Source organism: Fistularia commersonii, chromosome 24 (genome assembly GCF_037954325.1).
Source record: "Fistularia commersonii isolate RoL2024-O1a breed Wild chromosome 24, RoL_Fcom_v1.0, whole genome shotgun sequence".
In the NCBI taxonomy this organism is placed as follows: Eukaryota; Metazoa; Chordata; class Actinopteri; order Syngnathiformes; family Fistulariidae; genus Fistularia; species Fistularia commersonii.
This window is the reverse complement of record NC_141307.1, coordinates 12532483-12558522: the sequence shown is the minus strand read 5'-3', so window position 1 is coordinate 12558522 and position 26040 is coordinate 12532483. Positions and strand designations below refer to the sequence as shown.

General features: G+C 43.5%; 1 protein-coding gene across 2 annotated transcripts; it reads right to left on the bottom strand.

Moving 5' to 3' along the window:
* On the bottom strand, positions 1 to 25488 carry angpt2b (angiopoietin 2b). 2 transcript variants are annotated; one of them, XM_086171442.1, is made up of 10 exons: positions 24952 to 25488; positions 13387 to 13542; positions 12675 to 12796; positions 11043 to 11275; positions 10959 to 10973; positions 10325 to 10449; positions 7057 to 7158; positions 4582 to 4748; positions 1166 to 1296; positions 1 to 944 (listed from the first exon to the last, which is right to left on the bottom strand). In XM_086171442.1, exons 1-10 carry the CDS (start codon positions 25267 to 25269, stop codon positions 784 to 786), a joined length of 1530 nt encoding a protein of 509 aa, XP_086027568.1. In that variant the 5' UTR covers positions 25270 to 25488; the 3' UTR covers positions 1 to 783. The 2 variants fall into 2 exon arrangements, with proteins under 2 accessions (XP_086027568.1, XP_086027567.1); XM_086171441.1 differs by lacking the exon at positions 10959 to 10973.
* Between the last annotated feature and the right edge of the window lie 552 nt (positions 25489 to 26040).

The window sequence follows — 26040 nt, the reverse complement described above, 5'->3', positions numbered from 1 at the left end:
TTTTATGAGAGGTTTGAACGGGAGGAGTGATGTTTCATTCTGAAAAGCCCCTTTGGAAGGGCGAAAACCTCTTATTGTTGCTGTTCTTTACGGCTTTGTTTTACGAACAGCTGTAAACCATCCAAGTCACACCCGCTGATCTGATACTGCATCGCGAATAACCAATGATTTTAAGGGAGAAACGATGCTTTGGACTCAAAGTGCTTCTGCAGGTGGGGTACCAACCAGGGCATTCCTTACGGGGGAATAATTATAATAATAATGATAATTATTAAACATTATCTTAGTAAATATTTGATCCGAGTCAAAACATTCAATACAAAATGTATGTAGTATCACAACAACAAAAAAGATGAACGGTAACTGGATAATCTGTTAGCGATGCCACAGCGTGTTTTGGGTCGAAATGATTTGAATAAAGTATTGACACAAATCAGACGTAATGGATAAAAGATTATCATATTCATAATGGAAAAAATGCAGTGCGGCCGTCTCAATTATTTAGGCGTCTTTTTGGTGGAATAGAAAATCCCGATTAAAAAACACTTGAGGAATCTTTATGAATATATTTCTTCAGCGAAATTCCTCGCCCAGTTATTCATCGAAATCAAAGTTACTTGCTGACAGTCCAACATTTAATCCCAGGCCGTTGCTTCATAATATCCACGAGTTGCGAAGGTCATCACTTATATGCACGTTCCTTCTAAAACTGGCCATTTCCAGGGTGATGTTCATCATTCTAAATAGGAGATGACATTCCAACATCCAGAACGAGTCTGGCAATCAGAAGTTTGCTGGGCGCACCATCATGGTCGTCATGGTAGCCATTAGATGCGGGCCCTTCCAGTAGTACCATTTGATACCGTTATAACGAATCACGGTAGACGAGCCGGGGTAATAGATGCCATTCAGGTTAGACGGACCGCAGGCCTCAAACCACCAGCCTGGAGAGAAAATGAGCCGCACAGTTCAAGGAAAAGCCGAAATTAAATGAATTCACGACACGTAACACACAAGTACGGTCCGCACTAACTCTGTATCGGGATACGACAGGCAACATGGGGATATTTACAAGGCGATGGGTTCAAATGAAAAAGCTAAAATGCTAAACATGATGACGGGTAAAAACCATTGGGGATGAAGATCAGAAGGTGAAGGAACGTACCTCCAGATGCCAGCTGGGCGCATTTACAGGTGCAGCGGTCGTTGTCTCTGTCCTTGGTGCTAAAATGGGTTCCGCTGTGGGTGAAGCTGCTGGTTCGACCCGCTGTGCCGCTGAAGCCGTCCACGTGAAGGCTGCATTTAGAAAAGTATATGGGGGAAGAAAATGGGGATATTCAGAAAAAAAAAAAAAAAAGTTCCAGTCGCTAGAACCAGAATGGTACATTTTTCATGAGAAAAACAGTTCAACAATTAACCTTGTTTGCATTTATAGGGAGATCTTTATTTGAAAATTAAATCTATATATCAATCCTAGCTAAAAGAGCTATCTATATATAACTATTCACATTTTTTACACTTCTATAAATTAATAAAAACCATTTCACCTATTTATTTTAGCTGTCTACGTTTCATAATTGGCGCAAAGACATTTTATGTGACTGGTCTCAACTTAAAAACGCTTTTACACCGGCGTGACGTGTTTTCATCCAGATTCAGCCGTCGCAAAAGATCACATTCACCCACTCAAACCCGGATCCAGTGTTTTGCTCAAGGACACTTTTGCATGCAAACAGAAAGAGCCGGGAAACAAAACAAAACTAACTAGGAATACGAAATAAATGCTGAAAGTCCCTCCTGCTTGGTTCAAAGTGGATAACCAGCACTGATTTAAATCATAAAAGTCATTATAATTCAAAGTATTTGCTTGCTTGTTTTGTTTGTTTTCTGCTTTTTTTTTGTCACAAAAAAATCATCAATCATTCCCTTGGATTCGTATGCGGTTGTGATTATTTTTCCTGCTATGTCTGTGGAGGCTCTCGGTCCTACAGGTCATTGGGAATTCTCGTTGAAATCTTCTTCTCTCGCATGAAGGGGGGAAGAAATTCAAGTCCAGTTGCCGTGACAAGAAGATTTCGGCAAGAATTTTAACGCCAAGATGCAACGTGCAAATGCCAACAGAGGCTTTTTGGCACATGTTCTGAAATGCACGTTGCTGTGGTGATACTCAGCTTTAGGAGGCGACGTTAGCTGGAACAATTTTCTAGAAAAACAAGCACCTGCGCTCTGTCGAAGATCCTAAATTCGCATCTATCTCGGATCATTTTGTAACCCCTGCGTCTTCTATGTTCCCATTGTTACTCAACTCCGGGGCTAAAATGAACCGGAAGAACCGCATTATTTCCTCTCTGACTGCGCTGAGCGAAGCAACCCAAACATCCCGAAAGAAATATCTGCCAAAAGATTTGCGCGACGGTTTTCACGCCGCCGCCCAACCGTGCCCGCGATCGCATGTGGGCATTTCTCTGACTTTGTATACGTCCGTAAGCATGTCAGAAGGGGTTGGAGGAGGCTGGACGGGAGGGTCAGTCCTGCTGTCTGGCCTCTCCTTTGCCCTGTCATTCTGTCTCATTAGTACAAGACTCTCCCCTGAGCTATTTGACCCCCTTCCATTCCTCGGGGCACACTGTCTGAGAGGACCAAATGAAGAATCCTTCTCTTGAATTTGTAAGTTCATGGGGCGTGACAACACATGAGCAGCAAGAAGAAGAGACTTGAGGAAGACAGTGATGGCGTCAGGGGTGGGTGTGAGTGTTCACGATTGGAAAATTAAACCAAAGTAAACCATACGAAGCATCGCGAAAGGAAGGGTCCGGATGGCTCGAAAGTCCACATAACCATTCCACATCACTTGTGTTTCGCCGTAACCTGGCGTTAAAGGTCTGTTATTTTATTAAAAATAGCACACATTGATTTTTGAGCTAAGAATGATTTTCTTGGCTCCCTTAAATGGAGGCGTTGTCTTTTCTGCTGATGATTAATGGGACCAAGGATGCAAAGTGAAAAGTTGCTCTATATACAGCTTTGGTGCACATTGCTTGATTCAATCATCTGGGAATTTAGCAGGTAAAAGGGAAACAAAAACAAGCTATAATCCAATTGATATATACACGATGTGAGTGTAGTATTTAATCGTGTCCATTTTGAGGGGGATCTTGGCTCAGCAACCCCGACACGACAGGGAGCTTTAAATTGTCACTGTCGGGCAGGAACAGGCACTGCCAAGCATCCCTGTTGTTCTCCAGCGCCTGCGGATCCCCTCGGGATATCAAGAACAGCACTAGACAAAGTAATGAACAACAAAAAGAAATGTAGGCGGACAAAAGTGATGGTGTTCCCTTCTCAGAGCTCATCATACCGAGTGACATAATTCTTCGAAATGGTCCGAGCGGCCCCTGGCCCGGGTGCTTGGGGACGACAAAAAAAAAAGACAAACTTGGAGACCAGGAAGATAGCGCGACCAAGAAACGAACCGCTGATTATGTTGTGCTTTTGAAAGTTAACGACCAAAGTGCATTTTTTTTAGGATACAACCGGTTAGAGCTGCTCTCTGGGCTTTCAGTTAGAAGGTCGGCCATTCAATTCCCAGATATTTCTGCTTGCATGCCAGAGTGCCCTTGGGCAGGACACTGAACCGCCAGGTGTACTGGTGATATCGTCTACATGTCCGAAGAGCGGCCGTCTACCCCGGTGATGAAATAGTACGTTTAGAATTCATGGTGTCATTGCACTTGGGATTTTGGGATTCAGATGGTATTTCAAGCGGTGCCAACTGGTGCAAGCTCAACTTAAAATAGAGAATTCGTCCTTAACCGAAACACCGTTTCTACCGTACTGCCGTATTTGCCGATATTTGCATACATATTGGCCTTTTGTACCGTGCTTTTTTTACCTTTTTTTTTTCCCCCTTTAAGTTTTATATTTGCGTGAATATAGGACAATAATAAATGCAGGTAAGCACGTAAAATACATACAACTACGCTGCCGGCGCATTTTAATATTATCACAAAGCCCGTCACAACTCCGAGTCATCGTTAAGTGAAGACCGGCTGTAATTTAGTTTTGATTGACTACTTATCTTTTCTTGTCATATTAGTTTTAGTTAACGCTAACATTTGTTTCACTCTTGAGATAGAAGATTTTTTTTTTTTTTTTCATACTCTTGTGCACTCCTTATCTTTCACCTGGTACTTAAGACCTTCAGACACTTTATAATCTTGACTTGTTACTTAGACACTTTATTGTTTATTTGTATATCTTGTTCTCCCCCCCCCCCCTTTTTTTTTTTTTTTTTTTTTTTAATGTTTATACAATTTTCTACTATTATTTATTATTGCTATGTTTTTCTTGTAACTCCGGCACAACAATTTCCCTCGGGACAGATAAAGTTGTTCTTATTCTTATTTTTGACGTTTCAGTGTATGATTGCCAGCGGATCTGCCTCCTTTTCAACTTCATCGAACCAACGTGTATTTAATTGTTTTTTCTCGATGCCCAAATATCAGAAATGGACCTCGAGTCAGATATGATGTTGATTTTCGTGTAATGTTGAACTTTTATAGAAAGTAGTCGCTGGCTTACCTGTAGTTTTGGTCCTCTCCTTCCACGTAGAAGTGCTCATAGTGTGAGTAGGCCTCGTTCCCTTCTCTGTCTTTGAGCTGGACAAGCAGACAATAATCTTGGGACTTGGTCAGTTTATGGATGATGTCATTTCCCAGCCAGTGCTCTCCAGATGGGTCTCCAAAGCCCTGGATCGGGCAAAAAATAAAATAATTTGCAATAGAAAGGGGAGTCTTTTTAATGAGGCAGATGATTTCACCTCAGCGTGGTTTTACCGACTGGTTTTGGAGTCTGTAAAGAAAATGGACCTTGATTTTAAAAAGCCTCATTCATCATTGTGATGTCCTAAGACAGCCCCACGGACTTTTGTGAGTAAAATACTCCCAAAGCTCAAGTAGCGATGAGCCAGTGAAAACCTCTGCTCTAATATGCATTAAATACACCGCCTGAACCTGCAAAAGCCCAAAACTGTTGCTCTGGATTTCAGAACTGGAAATCACACAAGATCACATATAATCAGAAATGGCATGAGGTATGTCATGATATTCAACACAATATGCAAACAGCTCTTGTACTGGCCGCTCGGCACGAAAAAGGTTGACAGTAGGAATGAACACTGGCTCTTGAAATACTCTCCCAAAGAGAGCGCTTAAAAGGAGGGAACAAATCTGGTATGACTTGATGAATATCTATTTTCACACACACACACACACACACACACACATATATATATATATATATATATATATATATATATATATATCAAGTAACAACAGCCCAGAGCAATGGACAGTGTGCAAAAGTGGTAAAGAAATGGGTTCAAGCAGGTCAGAACGAGTGGAGAAAAGTGTGAGGGCTAATATGAGATAGAAGACTATCGGCCAGAATGAAAGGAATGATGGACAAGACGGTGGAGATGTTAGACCAGCGTTGCTGTGAGCTGAAGAATCAGCGACAACGATGGAAAGACACGAGCAGAGCTGGAGGTCTCAGAGATGAAGAACTGGAGGTTCTTAAGGAGTGACCAGGTGGAGAGGATCAGGAAGGAGTCCATCAGAGGGACGGTGAATGTTAGATGTTTCGGAGAGAAGGTCAGAGGTCTAGAGGAAGACCAAAGAGAAGATTTATGGATGTGGTGAGAGAGGATATGAAGTTAGTCGGTTTGAAAGACGAAAATAGGGTTAGATGGAGAAGGTTGATTCACTGAAGGGAAGGGAAGGGAAAAAAGCCGAAAGGAAAAGAAAAAAAAAAAAAATATCTATATATATATATGTGTGTGTGTGTGTGTGTGTGTGTGTGTGTGTGTGTGTGTGTATAAATACTGGCTGTTTAAGAGGTTTGAACAATGTTGGAAGTAGCAAATGCTAAGATAAATTGTACATTTTTTAGTCTGTTGGCTTAAAATGCAATTTTAGGCGTAACCCTACATTTGTAGCTTTAACATTCTTTGCATGTTCTCGGTGTTTACTTAATGCCCAAGTGATTTCGCTTTTACAGCTGTTCTGTGTATGTGTGTGTGTGTGTGTGTGTGTGTGTGTGTGTGTGTGTTTCAAAGAGTAGAACGGTCTAATAATGTTTATCATTGACCTGCAGGACTGGGTGCTATATTTTATCAGCAATGGCCGCAGTGTAGGACAATGTAATGGTTGGAAGACGGCAGCAAAGTGTTTAATATATAAGTTATCTCCTGTACACAGGGACTCTGCGCTTCCATGCCCAACTGTTATATTTTTTAGCCACTTGTAAAAATATTGCTCTTAAACACGTTTTAAACCATTTTTATCACCCTATCTCTCTGGTTTTGTTAGCGTTCGGTCCTCTTTGCATTTCTTTCCGATCCCAGCCGCCGCAATTTATTTGTTCGTGAGGCTCAAAGACAAATTGCTGCCGGGTTTAATCCGCCGCCCCGGCCGGTCTTACTTTTTTGAAGAAGGCCGTTAAAACGGCTCACAAGTGTCAGGTTTGTTTGGCTCCTTTTCTCTGTCCCGCAAAGCAGAAAACTGATTCCGCGGAGACAAATTTGGAATGGGATTTAAGATTTAAGAAAGTCTTATCAGAATGAAACTCAATACAAACAAAATCTCTGAAGGTGGCCGGGGTAAACAATTCAGCCGGCGCGCTGGAGCAAATCAATCGTCTCCTGTGCACGACTGCATCTTGTTTCACCCTTCTCCTGTTTGTGTATAGAAATGATTTATTTGGGCTTATTTTGCGTTGCGTTTTTCCGCAACGGAAAATACCTCCAGATCACGTCAACGGATAAAAGGGGTTTTCCTCGCCACATGCGTGCACGTGCGCATGCGGTTGCCAGGGATGCCAGGGAAATAACAAGAATGCTGCCAAATATAATAAGTCCGGGTCACCTGGGAACGTTATCTCGTACATCTCCGTCGGTGGCAAACCACCAGTGGACAACAGTGGAACCACCTGTCCAGTCAATATGACCCATACGGACTATTTAGATATGATTTTCACTCAGCTCAGTTTATTTCTCACCATTTTGTAGTCCCTCCAACCACGATGGAAATCGACAGATCCGTTCCTGCGATGCTGCAGCACCGTCCAACCGCCACCCTTTGTCTCCATATCGCAGAAAACCTGCAAGTCAAATAAGATATTTCGCTTTTTAAAAGAAACACTTAAAAGCTGTCTAGGGTGAACGCATTGTTTACGAGTTTTCTAATCACTATCCAATTCAAAGCGTATAAGAATAAGTAGTTTGAAAAGCAAATACACGACCGGAGTTGCTTTTGCTGATCAAACCATTTTCACCGGGTGCGACTCCGGGACTGTTTTCCTTTGCAAAGTAGGGGGTTTCATTAAAACGAAAGGATCAGAATAACACCTCCCAAATGTGTCATTTACAACTCTTGATCTCCCCCCCGCTCTCGTAACCTTAACCTGTTTTTATGCCTCGTCGGGATTCGTATTTGATGAAATGACAGATACGCCGTAATGATCCCGACCGGCAAACAAACCTCACCTAGAGCTTTGTGGTTTGCCGCGCGGAGAAGGATATTTATCTTCTTGACTCGCTTTTCGGATTGACGAGAAAAAAATAGACGAAGAGGTCGGTGTGTCGAGTCTCGCTGAGGAGCAGGATATGGTCATATATAAGGTTTGTTCCACAAAGTGTTATTATCAGACAAAGGCGGTACTATTTGATTCCTCGCTTCTTTGTGGCAGCGCCAGTCTCAGTCACCCCACCTCGTGAAGTTCTCGCACTGATAGAAAACAGATTCAAGGGAGCTATTTTGTGCATTTTCAAAAGGCGTGAACTCTTCTACCTCTCCGCCGACTCGGATGAAACGAATCGGGCCGCGATTGCGTTCGGAGAAAAACTCACTTGAGTTCGCTTCCGAGCAAGACTGCCCGTTTTTTACTTATCCGGTAATTTCAGTGAGAGGTTTTGGCTCCTGCTTAATTATTATTTCTGTTTAATGCACATGCATAAAGAGTTAAGGGAGCGAGAGAATCGTACGTTTATATACATTGTTTATTTCCCTCCGTGTCTGTGGTTATTTGAAGGCCGACTTGGAAGTATCAAGAGCAAGGAGGAACCGAACGTGTCACGAAATGATCGGATCCAGGTGGGAAAGAAAATCTAACAAAACGCGTTGGCTTTTCCCCTGAAGAGGGCTCTGCAGCTTCGGTTACACACACTGTTTTCTTTTCTTACTCGGCCCCGTATTTAGTTTTTTTGTGTTTTGCGTGTGAGAGAAAATACAAATGAACATCTACTGAAAACAAATGGAGGCGTCCACTTGTCAGGAGATTTTCTTTCCACATCGGAGGTGTGTAACTCCATCCTCCTCTGGGTTCGGGGATTAAACGAGGGTGGATTTCTCAGGTGTGTGATGAGATTAGATTAGGTTTTTGTGTTTTAATTCCGTTGTTTCAACTCGGTCTGCAACCCTCGTTTTAACCCCAACACGGTGTCCTTTACCTCAGTGTCGTTTATACCGTACGTGGCTTTTTTGACGTGAAAACATTTAAAAAATGACAATCATTTGTACAACCAAAGTCCACTTGCGCCGTGTTGCATACGTGCCGTTCCGTGTCCAGCGACTGAAGCATTTTCCCTGTTTTGACTTCTCAATTTCTCACTGGGAATGAACATTTCTTGCGTTTTACACCGGATCTCACCAGGAATTCACTCGTTATTGGGCTGCAGTGAGTCATGTTGGATCACGTCCAGTGCAATAAATAACAAAACAAGCAGTGCTATGATTTTCACAAAATATAATTTCATGGTCATTATTTCCTGAGCGCTTCCAAGGGGCAAAACAAGTCTTCATTCTTATGTGCTCAGACAGAAAACGTGATGTAATATGTTGTGCATTTAGCTCTGAGAACATGCATAACAGAGCAAGGGTAGGAGAGGCGGATCAAAACGATGAATTATTAGATATGTAAACGTTAGCTCTCGAGTCCCGATTTGAAATGAGATATAAATTCAGGGGTGCCGTCCTTCGCGAGTCATTTCTTGACTCCCGTCCAACAGAGTAACCCGGCTCTCTGCTCGGAAAATAGGGCAATTTGTACGTGCCCTACTTTTAAGCTGCCACCCAGCTTGCCAACCACATCGGAATTAGATGGCATAGATTGAAAGCAGCGATGACGGGGAGGGGGAGAGGGCGGGTAGCGTCTTGCATCAGTGGAAATGAACATCGGCCCCGGTTGGCGGCAAATACGTGGAACAACTGCCTGACACCTGGCGGGCCGGCCCGGAGGAGACGGAGAGAGCCGGCAACGTGAAGACATAAATAATGAAGTGGTTGGAGTCTGTGCCAGCCAGATGATGATTTTCTGCCCTGAAAAGAGTGGAGCGCGTAAACCCCCGCATCCCGTGATCAATGACACGCTGTAGGACTCCTCGATGCCAGCAAGCGAGGCCTTCAGCCCTGCACCCCCTCTTTGTGATACCTCCAAAAAAATCGAATTTTCTTTTTTTTTTTTTTTGATTATCTAAAAAAAAATTAGATTTTTACAACTTTTACACTTCAGAGTTTTTTTTTTTTTTTTTTTACTTATATTTTTAGCTAGCTTGTCCTCGCGTGTTTTGCTATTAATGCTAAACACATCTCATCATCAATTCTGTCGCCTATTATATCTGTTCTCATGACGTCCTTCATAAACTGAAAAAATAAATATTTAGCATTATTATTATTTATTTTTTTTACTTATTTTTTAGCTAGCTTGTCCTCGCATGTTTTGCTATTAATGCTAAACACATCTCACCATCAATTCTGTTGCCTATTATATCTGTTCTCATGACGTCCTTCATAAACTGAAAAAATAAATATTTAGCATTATTATTATTTATTTTTTTTACTTATTTTTTAGCTAGCTTGTCCTCGCGTGTTTTGCTATTAATGCTAAACACATCTCACCATCAATTCTGTCGCCTATTATATCTGTTCTCATGACGTCCTTCATAAACTGAAAAAAAGTGTTTAGCATTATTATTATTTTTTTTACTTGTATTTTTAACTTGCTTGTCCTCGCATGTTTTGCTATTAATGCTAAACACATCTCACCATCAATTCTGTCGCCTATTATATCTGTTCTCATGACGTCCTTCATAAACTGAAAAAATAAATATTTATTCGAATTTGTTACATCAGACCACTTTATCCGTGTTGTGTTGTTAGGTGTTAAAATTGGCTGTGCAAAGACTGCCGTGTGACACCCCAAAAAAAGCTTTCACAATCAATTAGGTGATTTCCAGAAGAAGGAGTTAATGACTTTAACAGCCTTATACCTTGACAGTCTGGGTGGAGTTGAGTAGGCGAATGCTATATATTCCACTCTCTCTCGCTCCAGATTGCTGGATCTCGGCGCAGTCCCTGAAAATAGGCGGCTCCTCCTTGGGCGTATCGGAGATTTCTGCAAAGGATTTGTTTACAGATAGTAAAGATACGTTTTGCACAAATCCCGTCCCCGTACGTGTGCCCTCTTGTAATGTTAAGCTGCGGATTAAGCTCTGCTATGCATGACTGTAGATGTCTTTGCTTTGCATTACAAGCTGCTCAAAGGGGAAAAACAACAACAAAAAAAACAACTCCTCAGATTAACAAACATCTGATCCTCTCTTATTTAGATCCCTATTTAATTCTTCATCATAGAAGAAATAAGCACATAGAAAATTCAGCTACCGCATTCTAATTATCAGTAGTGGTATGTTAAATGACATTTGAGACGCAAAAAATGAATATTGATTGGCGTTTTTTTTTTTCCAACCTCTCCAGTAATGCTAAAACAAGTCATGTTGCAGTCGGGGCTTCTTAACAATTCCGTGTCACGCTATGAAATTTAATAAAGCGATGTGTGGACGTAGCGGCTGCTCATATCTCCCCGTGTTTGCTCGTCGGTAGGACCTGTTCATTTTAAAATACCGGAAATACCTCCATCTAATGTAACGGCCCCTCGAAAGCATTACGACATCCGCGTACGTGGAAAATGAAAGCGCTCGGTGTTACCGTTGCAGTGGTTGACCATCGCCAGCAGCCGCTGAACCGTGTCCGTGAGCACAGCCTGCTGCCTCTGCAGTAACGTGCTGTTGAGCGTGGAGCTGCCCAGCTCGCCCTGCAGCTGGCTGACCAGTCGGCTCTGGCTCTCCAGGAGCTCCTGAAGCTGCTGCTTTTCATCCTGCAAGCTTTGAAGCTCTCTTCCGTACCGAGCCTCCAGCGCCACAAGCCTCTGTTCCAGGAAACTGTCAAAAGCAAATCATCCTTCAACCTTTTTAATTAAAATGTTGCTATTTAAAGCGGGCAAATTACAAGCACAGGACAAGGTAAAGCTCAAAACTCATAACCCTATATCAGGGGTAGCATGAAAATGGGATTAGACGCCGGCGAAGAACGGAGGGCTGGCCGCGGATGGGTAATCTTTCCATTTAACATATATCTTCCGCGGAGGACGTCGGTAGTCTTATAACCGCAAAAACACCTGTGCTACGAGGCACGCAGATGGGCGTCTCCGCCCGACCTCTTGAGAAACTGTGAGTAACGTACGTGTTTGTTTGTTTGCCGGTTCGTGTGTTCGCCCACACGACTTTGACACCTCGCCTCCAAATGAAGATCGTAAATCCCTGCAGCTTGATATTTACGGCCTTGACTAACGACTCTGCCGCGGTTATTTATTGGAACAATCTCACCACCCAGATTGAACAAGCTACTTTTCAGCCCTCTGCACATGTAGCCGCTGCACTAAATATCTTCAGTCTCCAGCTTTAGGAAGCAAATCTGTGCATTTTCATAAACAAAAGCCGGGTCAAAACACATCCTTTGGCAAAACTTCTGTCGGCGGGGCGGGCGAAGAGATTGTATATAACTCATGTGTCGCACTGGTAGCAAAATATCTTAAAAAGTGAGTATCTCAGAAAAAAAACTAATTTATACTGCAAAAGTATCTCTGTTATTTATCTGTTTTGCCAACTGTTGTAATTTGCCATTGTTTTAATAAGCGTTGCCATTGCATTGTTCTCCTCCGCCGACTCCTCTCACTCCATCCCTCTAATGGCGTATTACACCGGATGGTTTTTGAAAATAAACACATCCTCTGAATAATTTAGTTTGGCAGGAGTTCAAAAATTGTCGGCACCGAGTAGTGACCATCGGGGAAACCTCCCCTCCGTTTCGCGGCCTGTTCTAACAGAACATGCCCATTGTGTAGTTTAACACCGTGAAGGTATTTTTACTTATATTTTCACGACGAGTCAAACCAACGCCGACGTCAGCTGACCTCCCGTGAAACGATAACACGTACGCTCGCTAACACGACGTGTATTATTTTCCGGTCATGCGCTGCATATGAGTGCATTTGTTTTTAACACGAGACATTGCAGCTCCGCTCCAGACACGCAAAGGTTTAAAAAGACACGTGTTGCAGAATCGATCTACAATGATTGTGCACAGAATGAGTGTGTCTGAAGCCGTTTGTCACTGAAGCGAACCACGAGCTTTGTTCGTCCAAACGCATCATCTCCACATCTACTGAATCACTACTATCATTTCAATTAATGCTTGAATACAGTGGACTTTATGAGTGTCCTCGCTGTAAAATATCATCCTTGTGACCAATTTATGTGTTGAAGTGTCTTTCGCTCCCACCTGTTTTTATCATTGAGGCGTGATATCTCTTGAGTCTGCAAGAGAATATGTTTCTCCAGTCTATTTGTGAAAAGCGAGTACTCCAGCAGCTGGATCTCCAGGCGACTTGTCTGGTTTAACACCTATATTTTCAAGACAAAAAGCAGGAAGATGCATAAAAGGGCGACAGAGCATGAGGACACAAGATTCATGGGAAAAAGTGTCGAAAAGAGGAACCTGCGAGAGGCAGAGCTTTCCAATCTCACAATAAAAATCTCATCACGCTTTCACCCGTGACCCGCTTTGCGGTTGAAGATAAAACAAAAAAGTTGGATCAACACCGCCCCGATATTTGTACAGGTTGCGATTTAATTCCGACTTTGATAAGAGTACAAGAGACCACGAGGATTAAAAACAGCCCTATCTGTAAAAACAACCTCTGTGGCATGATTGAAAACACATCTGTGTTGTGCGACCGACTCGTGTTTTAATTGGCTTGTCGTCAGATGCCGAGCTCAACTCGTCGTGTCAATCAGAACTCGTAGAACCAAACACCAGATGTTGCGGACACCTTTGGACACGGCTTCTCAATGAGCTACATATGATTTACATTTAATTAGTGATTTGCCAAGTTTTTCAACATGACACAATTTGTTTTCGCATGGGAACCACCTCCCAAGGTCGCGCATTTGGATTGGCCGCCAACGCGTTATCTTAGCTCCGCCGGGCTCACCTGGGTCTCAACGTCTGTCAGTTTGCGAGTTTGCTCCGCAGACTGGCTGAGAAGGTTGGTTCCCATCTCCAGCATGGCGGCCGTCTGGGTGTGCACCGCCGTTCTCTTGATTTCCTCCATTCCGGAGCGAACGTTCTCCTGGATGAAGTTCTCCAACTGTAGGGAGGAGAGACGTTGCTTATTTTAGGGCAGGGGTGTCAAACATACGGCCCACGGATCCGCAGGGGGTTCAACCAGGCTGGCAGGGTAATTTGAAAGTGAAAAAATGCATAAAAGACAAGGATTTGATTTTTTTAATTAAATGCAATCCAAGAGTTTTCCGCTAGGGGTGCACTATTTTGGTCAGAGTAGACGACAAGCCGCATCACTGAGACGGACCAATAAGCAGACGTTATCAATGCACCACCTGCTGCTTGTTATGACGTTGTTTCCACCCTGTTCTCCACCTCCTGCTACTCCCTCATTAGCCGAAATGTCATTATCAAAACAGAGAAAAGTAGTTTCAGGGTGTAGAATTTTCAAATAAAAATGGACTACGTCCTATTTATTTACGGAGACGCACGGGAAACCTTTGTGCTTGGCGTGTTTGCAACAAGTTTCGGTATTTAAGGAATATAATATTCTGCGCTCCTACGAGACTCAGAGCGAACAATATGACAGCTTGCAAAGAAACTGAGAAGAGATAAGATCAACCAATCGCTGGCAGGTCTGAGGAAACAGCGTCCACTTTCACCCATAGATGAGAAATCAGTGAAGCAGCGGTAAACGCCAGCTAGCTAATTGCTAGTGAAAATGTGCAATTTAATGTTAGTCAGCAGCTTCACTACAAACCAGTATGTTGGAATTCTACTGTTCATGCAACTCCATACATGTTCAGTATGTATCGTATGTGTTTGCATGTTTCATGGATGAAGTTTACACGTTTACAGGACAGGTGAATACTTTCTTCCTCACACATTTAATAGCACTCTTTTTAGTGTGTAAGGTGTAGGCAGGGATTCAATTTAGATTTTATATGCACATGTGTAAATGGTTTAAAAATCCCTTTCTTTATAAGTCTCATTTAATCTTATAGTGCATTACTATATTTTTCAATACCGATTACTTATTAAGTTTTGTGCCTTTGTGCGATCAGTGGGATCACATGATCATGTGATTGCAATGCAAACATGTGAATGATAGAAGTAAATTGCACTTTTGTCTGAGGAAATATGAGGTGTTTCATGAAATGTTTTGTAAAAGGACTGTTCATTAAATTCCAAGATTTTCCTCATGTCCTTGTACTTCTTTACACCAAAACAGAGGAAAGTCATGATATTTTGGTAATTTATTGCTAAGTATGCTATTATTTTAATGGTCCGGCCCACTTGACATCTACCTCGGCCGAATGTGGCCACCATGAGAAATGAGTTTGACACCCCTGTTTTAGGGCCTCGCCGGACAAACACGACTCATCTCTGAAATATCCGGCTCTTTCGGCACTTTGATGACATCAGTCGGCACTGCTGAGGTCATGTTTAAAACACCTTTCCATTGAAAACGCTCCGTACACGCCCTCACGTGCACAACGGAATTTTTTGGCAAGAGCAGCGCCGTTTCGGTAAACGGTCTCAACTTGTAACGCACTTTTGCGCTTTGCACGAGATAGCGTTCATGAAGTCACACACCGGAGTCGGGAATGAAACCGACAACCTTCCGAGTGAAGGGAAGCCAGGTTTACCCGCTGAGCCACCGCTGACATGATATTTGCGTCTCTAACTTCGGAGGCCGTTGTAAATAATTAATCGCCAGCCGATAGACGGACGCAGTGGCAAATCATTGTAACTTACAGAATTGGATCGCATTCATCTCGCTTTAATGAATATATTTTCATTCATGTAGCGGGTCGGAGAAATAAGGGAGACAAAATCCACTTGTTCCCCGCCGTGAACGCAAAAGATTTTCCAAATGTTGGACGGTCACGGCCCCGTCACGCAGTGAAGTGAAGTAGAATATTGAATGCCCAGACATCAATATTTATGGCAATTTCAAGGAGAACACATTGGACTTTACTCTTTCAACCACATTGCTGGAAAATGAAGTCTCAAAGGAGAAAGTGTTAAAATTATCCCGCTAATGAAAGACTGCGTGCAGACACAGAAGGGAATTCAACTGAGACTGCAATGTTTTTTTTTTTTGTTTTTTTTCTCTCGCTTGTTTTTTTAAATTTTCATTTCAGAGCAGAATGGGATTATGATAATCCATTTCCACAGGACTTGTTTTTTCTTTTTTTTTTTTTTTTTTTAATGAAAAAACAAAACAAAACAAAAAAAAAAAGATCCATGTGGGCAAATGGAGATGAATCTGCAATTAAATTGTTTGCCTTGCATAATCTATTTTTCCTCTTTGTCCCGCGAGCACCCCTCGGTCTCCCTTTATAACTTCCTCTTTCCAACTCTCCTTCATCCTTCCTCTTGTTCGCCCAATCCATCTTTGATATTTCCCTAGTTTTTGGACGACCGAGACGGCAGAAGGGAGCGTTCCCCACTCATAACATGCATTATGAAGTAATTACTAAACGGATGAAGGAAGAAGCGCGCTCGCTAATCAGGCCGGCATATTGAAAAGCGTCGTCGGCCACCGGTCCAAAGTCTTCCAATTACAGCCCTCTGTGATCCGCTCAATCCAAGATCTCGATATGTTCCTTCATCTCCGACTGCCAGTGGCCCTAATCGCAGTAATGTCACGCTGAACTGTGCAGCCAGATAAACCGCTTTTGGGATGTGGTATGATTTGGGCTTATTGTGGTATAATTGTGTTGTATTGTGTGTAAAAGGGACAGAGAGAGGATCAGCGGGGATTAAAACATTTCAAAGGAATTGTATCGCTTGGTATCTTAATTGTTGTTCTAATGGACGCGTTTGTTGCTAACAATTGGGAGATCATTGCGCCGATGGACCGGGTTTAATTGCATCAGAACGATAGGAGACGGTTATAATATGGAATTAAATATATTCTTATTAATTCAGGGACATGGCTGATTTATCAACTCACATGCATTTAAGATGTATTAACTATAATAATGATAATATTTACTGAAATATACATTTCTACCAAATGAAAATGTATTCCAGTCAGCAAATGGATAAAAAAAATAAATTAAAAAAAAATTCAATACTTTCTGTTACAAAAAGATACACTCACAGTTCTTAAGTTGATCCAAAGATTTAATTATGGATAAAAAGTAAGACGTATCATAAGGTTAATTTTGTTTTTAGAAGATTTTCAGACACATTCTCCAGAATGAAAGTGTGCACTTGGATACTGTTATCACTTTTCTTGCAACTGCACCTTAGCACCACTGTCACTTTAAAAAGAAATCAAAAGAAAATGACATAGTAACCACAAGTACCTCAGAATATATCCTGTTTCTTGTGACAGATCATTTATAATTTTTGGGACTTTTGCACCGTAGCACTATTTCAGTGCTCTGCATGTGTGAACAGTAGTGACAATTAAGTTGACTTTCACGCCCCCTCGCCATGTCTTTTAAACTAGACATGGCATCCTCTTCCCAAAAATGTTTCACGGCTTGGCGAAAATCCTTGCCTTTTTTTTTCGCCCAAGATAATATTGCTAGTTTTGCAGCGGGACATAAACGATGAAGTTAAATTTGATTCCATGTTGTTCAGATGTTCAGATGTTGTACATCAATGGCCTTTAGTCTCTTAAATGCATTTCAACAAATAGCAAACAGACACTCTTTCAACACCACGAAGCTTTGAAATGTCAGGCTAGTTGTAAAAACCCTGACTCAGGATGAGGACCCCGATGCAAAAATCAGTTTCACTTTATTTTTGACACTGAAACGAAGCAGGACACCAAATAAACCGTTGCCACGTGACTGCTGGAACTTTCCAGCAGTCACAGAACAAGAAGCCCGGGGAGTTGTGCTGGAATCTAAACTCACAAAGACCGGAAAAGTGTGGGGAATCAACAGAGACGACCCGACAGCGACGAGTCGGGGCAAAAATAGACGCTGAATTAATTACACCCTCGACAGGTGGGTCTTATGGGTGCAGGAGTAAAATGTACGGTGGGATAAAGGACAGACACAATGGGAACGGGGCGAATAAGACAAAAGAAAAGGGAACTCAGAGTCCATAAACACAAAAGTGTAAGCAAACATGAGCTGGTTGTATTTTTAACTGCACAATCAGGAATGGCTGGGGAGCAGTGTGTGTGTGTGTCTGTGTGTGTGTGTGTGTGTCCAGCTACATCATAATCAGAATAAACTTTATTCATCCCTGAGGGGCAATTGGGGGGCACATGGGGTAGCGGCGTCAAATTATGAACATCAAAATAAAGTATAATAAATTACCGTACTGAGTTTTGCAAATTGCGCCATTGGTAAGAGACTGTGAGGGAAGCTGCACTCTGCGTTTATATAATAAACACATCATGAGCGGCTTTACACTCGGCGGGGGCTGGAATGGCGATGAGGTTTGCAGGGTGGCTGAGAGTTGAGGAGTTGTACGGCTCTGGAGACCAGGGTTGTCCTTCTCCTCTGGGTCTTCCAGGCCTGATGGTCGAGTCTGTGACCCGAGAGGAGCCAAATGTAAGACGTGGGTCTGATCCGCGAGGATCTTTTTGGCTTTTTTTTTTAATTTGGCTGTCATGGAGTCAGGAGAGAGGTCTGAAGGGTTGGCCGATTATTTTAGAGCAGACCGAGGCTGCGGGGGAATCCTGTCATGTTGGATGATGGGATGGAACCGGCAGGTGAAGGAGAAGGTCATAACGTTATCGATGAAGGCATAATAGAAGGCGTTTAAGATTGTGCTGACATCAGCTTCCGGAGCAGGTTCTGCCATTGGTGACATTTCCTGAACATCTCCTCAGTGTTAGAGGACCTCAGGAGGTCGTCGAGGACAGAGCCCAGGTACTCCTTCGCTGTTTCTACTCGTTCCCCTGTATGGTCCTCAGTCTTGCTCACATTGATCTTCAGGCAGGAGGCTTAGCATCAGTGCTCAAAGTCTGGCAGGGCTGAACCTGGTGGAGAGGGAACCTGACACAAGGGCAGGAGGGGAGTGTCGTCGGCAAACCTCACCAGGCGGCAGTCCTGTTGGGTGCAGAGACGACGGGCAGGGGAGCCAGGATGTGGCCTCCAGGTGAGCCGGCGGTGTAGAAGAGGACGTTGTTCACCGGCACCATCTGGGATCGGTGGCCGGGGAAGCTGATGTTCCACCGAATGAGCCGGTGGTTGAGGTGGAAACGGGCGGACGGCTTCTTCGCCAGTATGTACGGTTGATGGCGTTCGAGGCTGAGTAGAAGTCGGCAAAAAGGAGTCTGGATGATTTGTGTGGGATGTCTAGGTTTCTGTATGTGGAGTCGCTGAGAAAGATCTTGGCATCATCCATCGTATTTATTTGACCATATCCAAAACAAAATTCCTTCTCTTTGAATTCTGACCGTATAACTGTCATTCTGCAAAAGTATGTGTTGAAAATCAAGGTGTCTGCCCTTTAATAGCTCCATAAACAGGCTGTCGTTCCTTTCAATAAGGTTTACCATTAAATCAAACTCCAGGTGGACACACACATTCCAGCTTTCACTGTGCATTCCTGTATTTGTGACAGAATAAAAGCTTCTTGAGCTTCTGGTCATGTATGATACCTGCCAATAACTGTGATATTACAACAAACCACGTCTCATCTGCGTCCGTGCAAAAACGATGGCGGGATAATAATCTAAATGGAGATTCACCTTATTATTGGACCTTGTTTATTCAGAAATATAACTCTGACCCAGGAGGGAAAATTCCATTAATACTGCATTATTTATACCAAGCGGGGGAAAATGGTGTCGTCAAGATTCCCTTGGAGTTAACGGTAAAGACGACGCTGCTTGCTTGATGAATACTCTAAACACCACAGTACTCCGATCGATCCAAACTGCAAGACATATAAATACTCCCATATTTGCCATTTCACAAAGCATTGTGAGGTCAGACCGTTTCTTCAATGTGCAATATTTTGTTTAATAACCAGGCCGATATCTGCTCGAACCAGGCGTTCTACTTTGCTTGTTTGTAGAGCACTTTGATGGAAAGTGCTTTGTGAGTCTATTGTTGTTGCAAGAAAATCAAAATATAATTGTGAGATTTGAGTCAAAAGCTTTATATAAGGACGGTGATTCATGTTGTTGTAGGTATTATCTTCTATTTCTATACATTTAATTTGATTTATTTGACAAACTGTTTTCAATTCATTACCTGGATGATGGAATTTGATCAAACCTTTTTAATGTTTTTTTTTTTGTTAGTTAAAATGTGTTAGTAAAGCCAATCTTTATAGTAACCAAAATCAGCTTTCTTGTATATCTTCTGCTCTTCCAGGAGCTCCCTTCAGGGGTCGCCACAGTGAATCAACCTTCTCCAACTTCTCTCACACGAGTCAACTTCACGTCCTCTTTCTCAACATCCACGTGGTCTGTGGAGGCTCTGAGTCATCCAGGCCACGCTGAATTCTTATCAAGATCTTCTTGTTGTGGCAACTGGACTGGAATTTCTTCGCTCTTCAATTTCCATCAGTCCTCTTGTCGGTCCTCCTCTTGTCCTCCTGCCTGGCAGATCCAACCAAGCTTTATAGGAAGGTAGATTTCCTTCAACCATCCTACATGACCCAACCATCTCAGTCCAGCTTCTCCTCCAAAACATCTAACGTGGTGCCCTCTGATGGACTCGTTCCTGATCCTACCCATCCTTATCACTCCCAAAGAGGAACGTCATCATCATCTCTGCCACCTCCATCTCTGCTTCCTGTCGCTTCATCATTATCACTGTTTCCAGACCAAACAGCGTCGCTGGTCTCGCCGCCGTCTTGGACACCTTTCCCTTCATTTTGGCTGTTACTCTTATATCTTACACATCATCTTTGACACTTTTCTCCAGCCGCTCCAATCTGCTTGTATGTGTTTCTTTTTTCTTTGTCTGGCACATATGCCCTTCAAAACAAGCGAAGAGAGTCAGTATGGTGGAGGAGGCTGGTGCAGGTGAGCACACATATTGTGCAACAACATATCGTAGCTTAGCTGGGGACGGATTCAATTTTTGTCTTGTCTTTGTAACAATTGAATGATTCGGGAGATCTTAATTCAAGTCAATTCCATCTTCAAGCAGTTGAGGCTCTGAAAATCACCCGCTTGAGAGCAGTTTAAATCTTTTGAGGAAGAGGAAGTATTTGTTTGCAGGGACAAAAGTTAAGCTGCTGACAGCTCCGTCTTGGAGGGTGAGCAGGACACGGAGAGACAAAAGCCAGGCTAAGGATGTTTAGATCGAGTCCATGAGCTATAATTAGCCATGATATCTATTTTAAATCCAGAGCCTAGTTTGAAAATCCGATCCAAATGCCTTGATTGATGAGCATAGTTAAAACTGAAATGGCCCGAATTGAATGATTCTAAACCAGTGGTAAGAGGTTAAAATGTATTAAACATAGTAATCAAGAGCTATGTCAAGATAAAAAGTTGAACTGTTTTACTTTTGTGAACATTTGTGAAACTACCAAGCCTCATTTAGCACTCGGTTTCTGTCGATCCACGCAGATAAGGACTCTGTCGAATTTTATCACGCCAATCAATTCAGTACACGGGAGGCGAAATCACCAATACACCTCATGGTTTTGGCAAACATTCACTCATTATCAATAACACTTATTCCGTAGCAGGGTGAGTCTGGAGCCTATCCAAGGAATACGTGGGTGAGAGGTGGGTTCACCCTGGACCTGTTGGAAGGCCACATACAGGTCCTTCTCAAAAACCATATTGCATACTAGCATATTGTGATAAATTTAATTATTTTCCATTATGTAATGATAAAAATTACATTTTCATATATTTTAGATTCATTACACGCAACTGTAGTAGTTCAAGCCTTTTGTTGTTTTAATATTGATGATTTTGGCAAAAAAGTGAAGAAAAACCAAAAATCCCTATCTTAATAAATTAGTGTATGTCATCCGACCAATAAAAAAAAAAAAAAAAAAAAAGGTGTTTTTAATGCAAAAAAAGTCAACCTTCAAATACTTATGTCCGGTTATGCTCTCAATACTTGGTCGGGAATCCTTTTGCAGAAATGACTGCTTCAATGTGGCGTTGCGTGGAGGCAATCAGCCGGTGGCACTGCTGAGATGTTCTGGAGGCCCAGGATGCTTCGATAGCAGCCTTAAGCTCTTCCACAGTGTTGGTCTGGTGTCTCTCAACTCCCTCTTCACAAGATCCCACAGATTCTCCATGGGGTTCAGGTCAGGACAGTTGGCAGGACAGTTGAGCTCAGTAATACCATGGTTGGAAAACCTGTACCAGTGGTTTTGGTCAGGTGAAAAATGAAATCTTCATCTCCATAAAGCGTTCCAGCAGATGGAAGCATGAAGTGCTCCAAAATCTCCTGCTAACCAGCTGCATTGACCCTGGCCTTGATAAAACACAGTGGACCAACACCAGCAGCTGACATGGCGCTCCAGAGCATCACTGGCTGTGGGTGCTTGACACTGGACTTCAGGCACCTTGGTATTTCCTTCTCCCCAGTCTTCCTCCAGACTCTGGCGCCTTGGTTTCCGAACGACATGCAAAATTTGCTTTCATCCGAAAAAAGTGCTTTGGATCTCTGAGCAACAGCCCGGTGCTGCTTCTCTGTAGCCCAGGTCAGGTGCTTCTGCCGCTGTTTCTGGTTCAAAAGTGGCTTGACCTGGGGAATGCAGCACCTGTAGCCCATTTCTCTGGATGGTTCTAACGCAGACTCAATCCACTGCTTCCACAGCTCCCCCAAGGTCTGGACTCAGCCCTTCTCCACAGCCTTCCTCAGGGTCCGCTCACCTCTTCTGGTTGTGCAGCGTTTCCTGCCACACTTTTTCCTTCCCACAGACGTCCCACTGAGGCGTCTTGATCCAGCACTCTGGAAACAGACTATTCCATCAGAGGTTTGCTTCTGTGTCTTACCCTCTGCTTGAGGGAGTCAATGATGGCCTTCTGGACAGCAGTCAGGTCGGCAGTCTGACCCATGATTGTGGTTCTGAGTAATGAACCAGGCTGGGAGGTTTTAAAAGCCTCAAGAATCTTTTGCGGGTGTTTAGACTTAATTCGTTGACGAGATGATTAGGTTAATAGCTTGTTTAGAGTAACTTGTCATGATATGCTAATTTTTTTGAGATATGAATTTAGGGTTTTCATGAGCTATATGCCAAAATCATCAGTATTAAAACAATAAAAGAGTCAGTGTGCAATGACTCTAAAACTATGAAAGTGTAATTTTTAACATTACATTATGGAAAATAATGAACTTTATCACAATATGCTAATTTTTTGAGAAGGACCTGTATAGAGACGACCATGCCATTCAAACATCAGGGTTTCAGACTTATGGTCGGTGGGAGTGGACCGGAGGGCCACCGCAAGGAAACCCACGGAGACACGGGGTGAACATGCATCCTCCACTGGCAAACATTAAAAAAAAAAAAAAGCCAAAAAAAAAAAAAAAAAGATCTACATGGGGGTTAGCACCGAGATGTTGCTGGTTAATGGCTTTCTGGAAAATGGAGTCCAACTGGATCATTGGTGTGATGCGGATGACTAATATCCTGGCTTAATGAAATGTTATTGGACCGAGAAATCAGCCACCTTGATCTCCTTGCAATATTCCTGCATTAGCATAATCTGCAGAGGCTCTGAAAAGCCGTAAGAAAGGCACGCTCTCAACCCTCTGCCAACCCCTCAGGAGAGCGGCGCGCTAAAGGGACCAAGCAAGGGGTTGCACCGGGGGTTAGATAGAAAGAAAATAAACATTAGTTTCTTCTTGGAAACTCAGGAGTCTGGAACATTAATGCGGCCCCGTTAGACTCGTCCACTCGGAGTTTCCTCCGCGGAACACGGCGGATCAGTGCATACGCTCTTACGTTCAGCTGCGTGGGTGTGTGTTCTTTCAAAGGGCTCGGGTAGATGGTTCGCAGAAAGAGTCATAGCGTCTCAGGGGAGCTTTGAGTGAGCTTTCACAGAAACACACACACATGCCTCAAGCTCTTCCACATGCTTTCAGCCAGGTTCCTTCTTAAAATTATTCAGATAAGCTAAATGAGCCCCACAAGGTGCGGAAAGGGGCATGTCATTTGGGGTCAACGGTCAGTACACACTTGCGCATATCCAAAAGGGTCATGTTTATCTGGAAGTACCACCAATACTGTGAGCACCTATGCATCCCCAGCCTTGCGGGGATCGGTTTCTCCAAGGCCTGATCTTAAAGTCATTTCCAGACGTTACAGGAGGCCGTCTGGCGTAGCAGGACATGTATGCATGATTTTTTTTTTTTTTTTTTTTTTTCCCATATGCGGTTTTAATGTCTCGTACGAAGCGATTTTAAAATCTACCCAACAGGGAACGGTTGCTGCTCGGAGAGCGGCCACGGAGAAGAAATGCGCGCACCGTTTGGTATTATCCATCTCAAAGAGTCCACAAAGGGAGAAGCAAGCACATCTGCAACATCTCCGATTTTCTCCATCCCATGAACACACGTCTATGAATAAATTGCGAAGCTCGACGGCCATAGCACCAAGCTGTGTGTGTGTGTCAGTTTGTGATAGCGAGGCGCACAAACAGGTTTGACTGTCAAGATGTGTGTGTGTGTGTGTGTGTGTGTGTGTGTGTGTGTGGCATTTAGCAGAAGCATGGGAAGACCTTTGGTCCTCACGTTACTGCCAAATCGAATTTCTTGTACATATCTGCTCTCAGTCTGACTGACACCTCCCTCGGAAAATACCCCAACCCACGAGTGGCTGCGACAGCTGACAGATTTGCGAACAAGGATAAAGAAGGACAAAGCATTGAGTCAGGAAGGGTGGCGTGTTGACTAGTTTATCCTAAATAAAGACCCGAGGGTGATATTTTTGCCCCGGTAATGAAAACACTATTGTGAAAGAACTTTTAATCACATTTTATGTCTGTCAGTCACCATTTAGGAGAAATGGAACTGTGAAGGCCAGCAAGTCATGCTGAAATAGATAAACAATTTTGTCTTTGTTTAGAAACCTATTCTGCTGCATTTCAAGCAGAATTTTCTGGCATCCCCAATTTAGATGCGCTTAAACCTGAGTCAAGTTTCAGGTTTTCTCTGCGCTCGTCGCCTGTGGGGACGAATAGTAATCTACCAGGTTCAACAGTCAGAGACGCATTTGGCAACGTCTCGTACGGGCAAACCTTGTTGCCTTTTCTCTTTTGCATGCAACGGGGAATTCTGGGTTCCCAGTGGTCTTAAAGACTGCCCAAGCGTGCACACACACACACACACACATACATAAAACATTGTTATACTGCCTGATCTGGGAAATCCGAGATAAGGTATGGATCTCGATAATAAGGACGACATGTCAGCAGCTGCTTCCTGACGGGAAAATTATCAGACGTATTGTTTCCACGGTTTGCCTTTTGTTTCGACAATTTCTTTTCTCCCAATTAAGCCGTCTGTAAGCTCAGGCCGTGAAGCTGCGTCGCACGAAAACAGAGGAGAGAATCGACACATCGGTCCTCGTTCAGAAACGTTACCTTCTGCAGCCACATGGTGTTGTTCTCCATGGCGCTCTCCAGACTTTCCAGCTTCCTCTCCTGCCACGCAGACTTCTCCTTCTGGACGGCGCCCGGCTTGGTTTGCCCCGTGCCATCATTTATCTGGGTGGGCGAGTCTCTTTGGAGGGTGTTTGTGACCTCGAAGTTTTTGTCACGGTGGCAGTGCTCCGCCTCGGGGAGGATGAAGGTATAGCTGCAGGCGCCGTGCTGCATGCGATGCTGCTGGCGCTCGGAGCTTTGAGCGTGGAGCGGCGGGTAGGCCAGGAAGGCCAGGGTCAGCGCCAGCAGACGGCTCATCGCAGGGGACGGGGAGTGTTTTATCCACCTGTCAGAGCGCACACTTGTGTAAAACAACCGCTTCCCGTCTGTCAAGTCTTTCCTCCCTAATCCGTCGCTTGGTCACTTCCGCTTCTCCTGGTTTACAGTCGTATCCAAAGGGATTCTTCTGATCTTCCGATCCTGACGTTCTTCACGATGAAGGATGTAAATCCCACACGGGAAAAAGGGGATTACATTCTTTTGTAACTCCGAAATTCAGCTCGCTCGCTCCGTCCACTTCTTCCGAGAGGATTCCGGCGTCACTGGATTCCCCCCCGGCTGGAGAAATCCGTGTGTTGATCTAATGAGATGGAGCGGTCGGCATCAGGATGTTGGCCGGAGCGGTGAAGGTCCAGAAGTAGGGAAAAAGTCTGGCCTGCTTCTCCACACACACGCTCTTGCACACAGACACACACACACACACACACATCCTCCCTTAATAACCCTCTCGCATTCTCTCCCTCCCTCTTAGGGCACCTCTGTTTGCAGGGGTTAGAAAGGGAATCTGCAAAAAATACATACCTCTCACTAAGAGAGAGCTGGGAAAAGGCAGAGAGAGAGAGAGAGAGAGAAAGCAAAAAGTTGTGAATACTCCTCTTCCCCTCCCCTGTTCCCTCGGATTAATCCCCGTCTCTTTCCAAAAGAATTTAAATTTGCTGGTAATTAAATACAGAATTGCCAGGTCGTGTTACACAAGACTCTAACCACAAGCATAGTGATTTAAAATGTCTGCTGCAGATGGTTTTATGA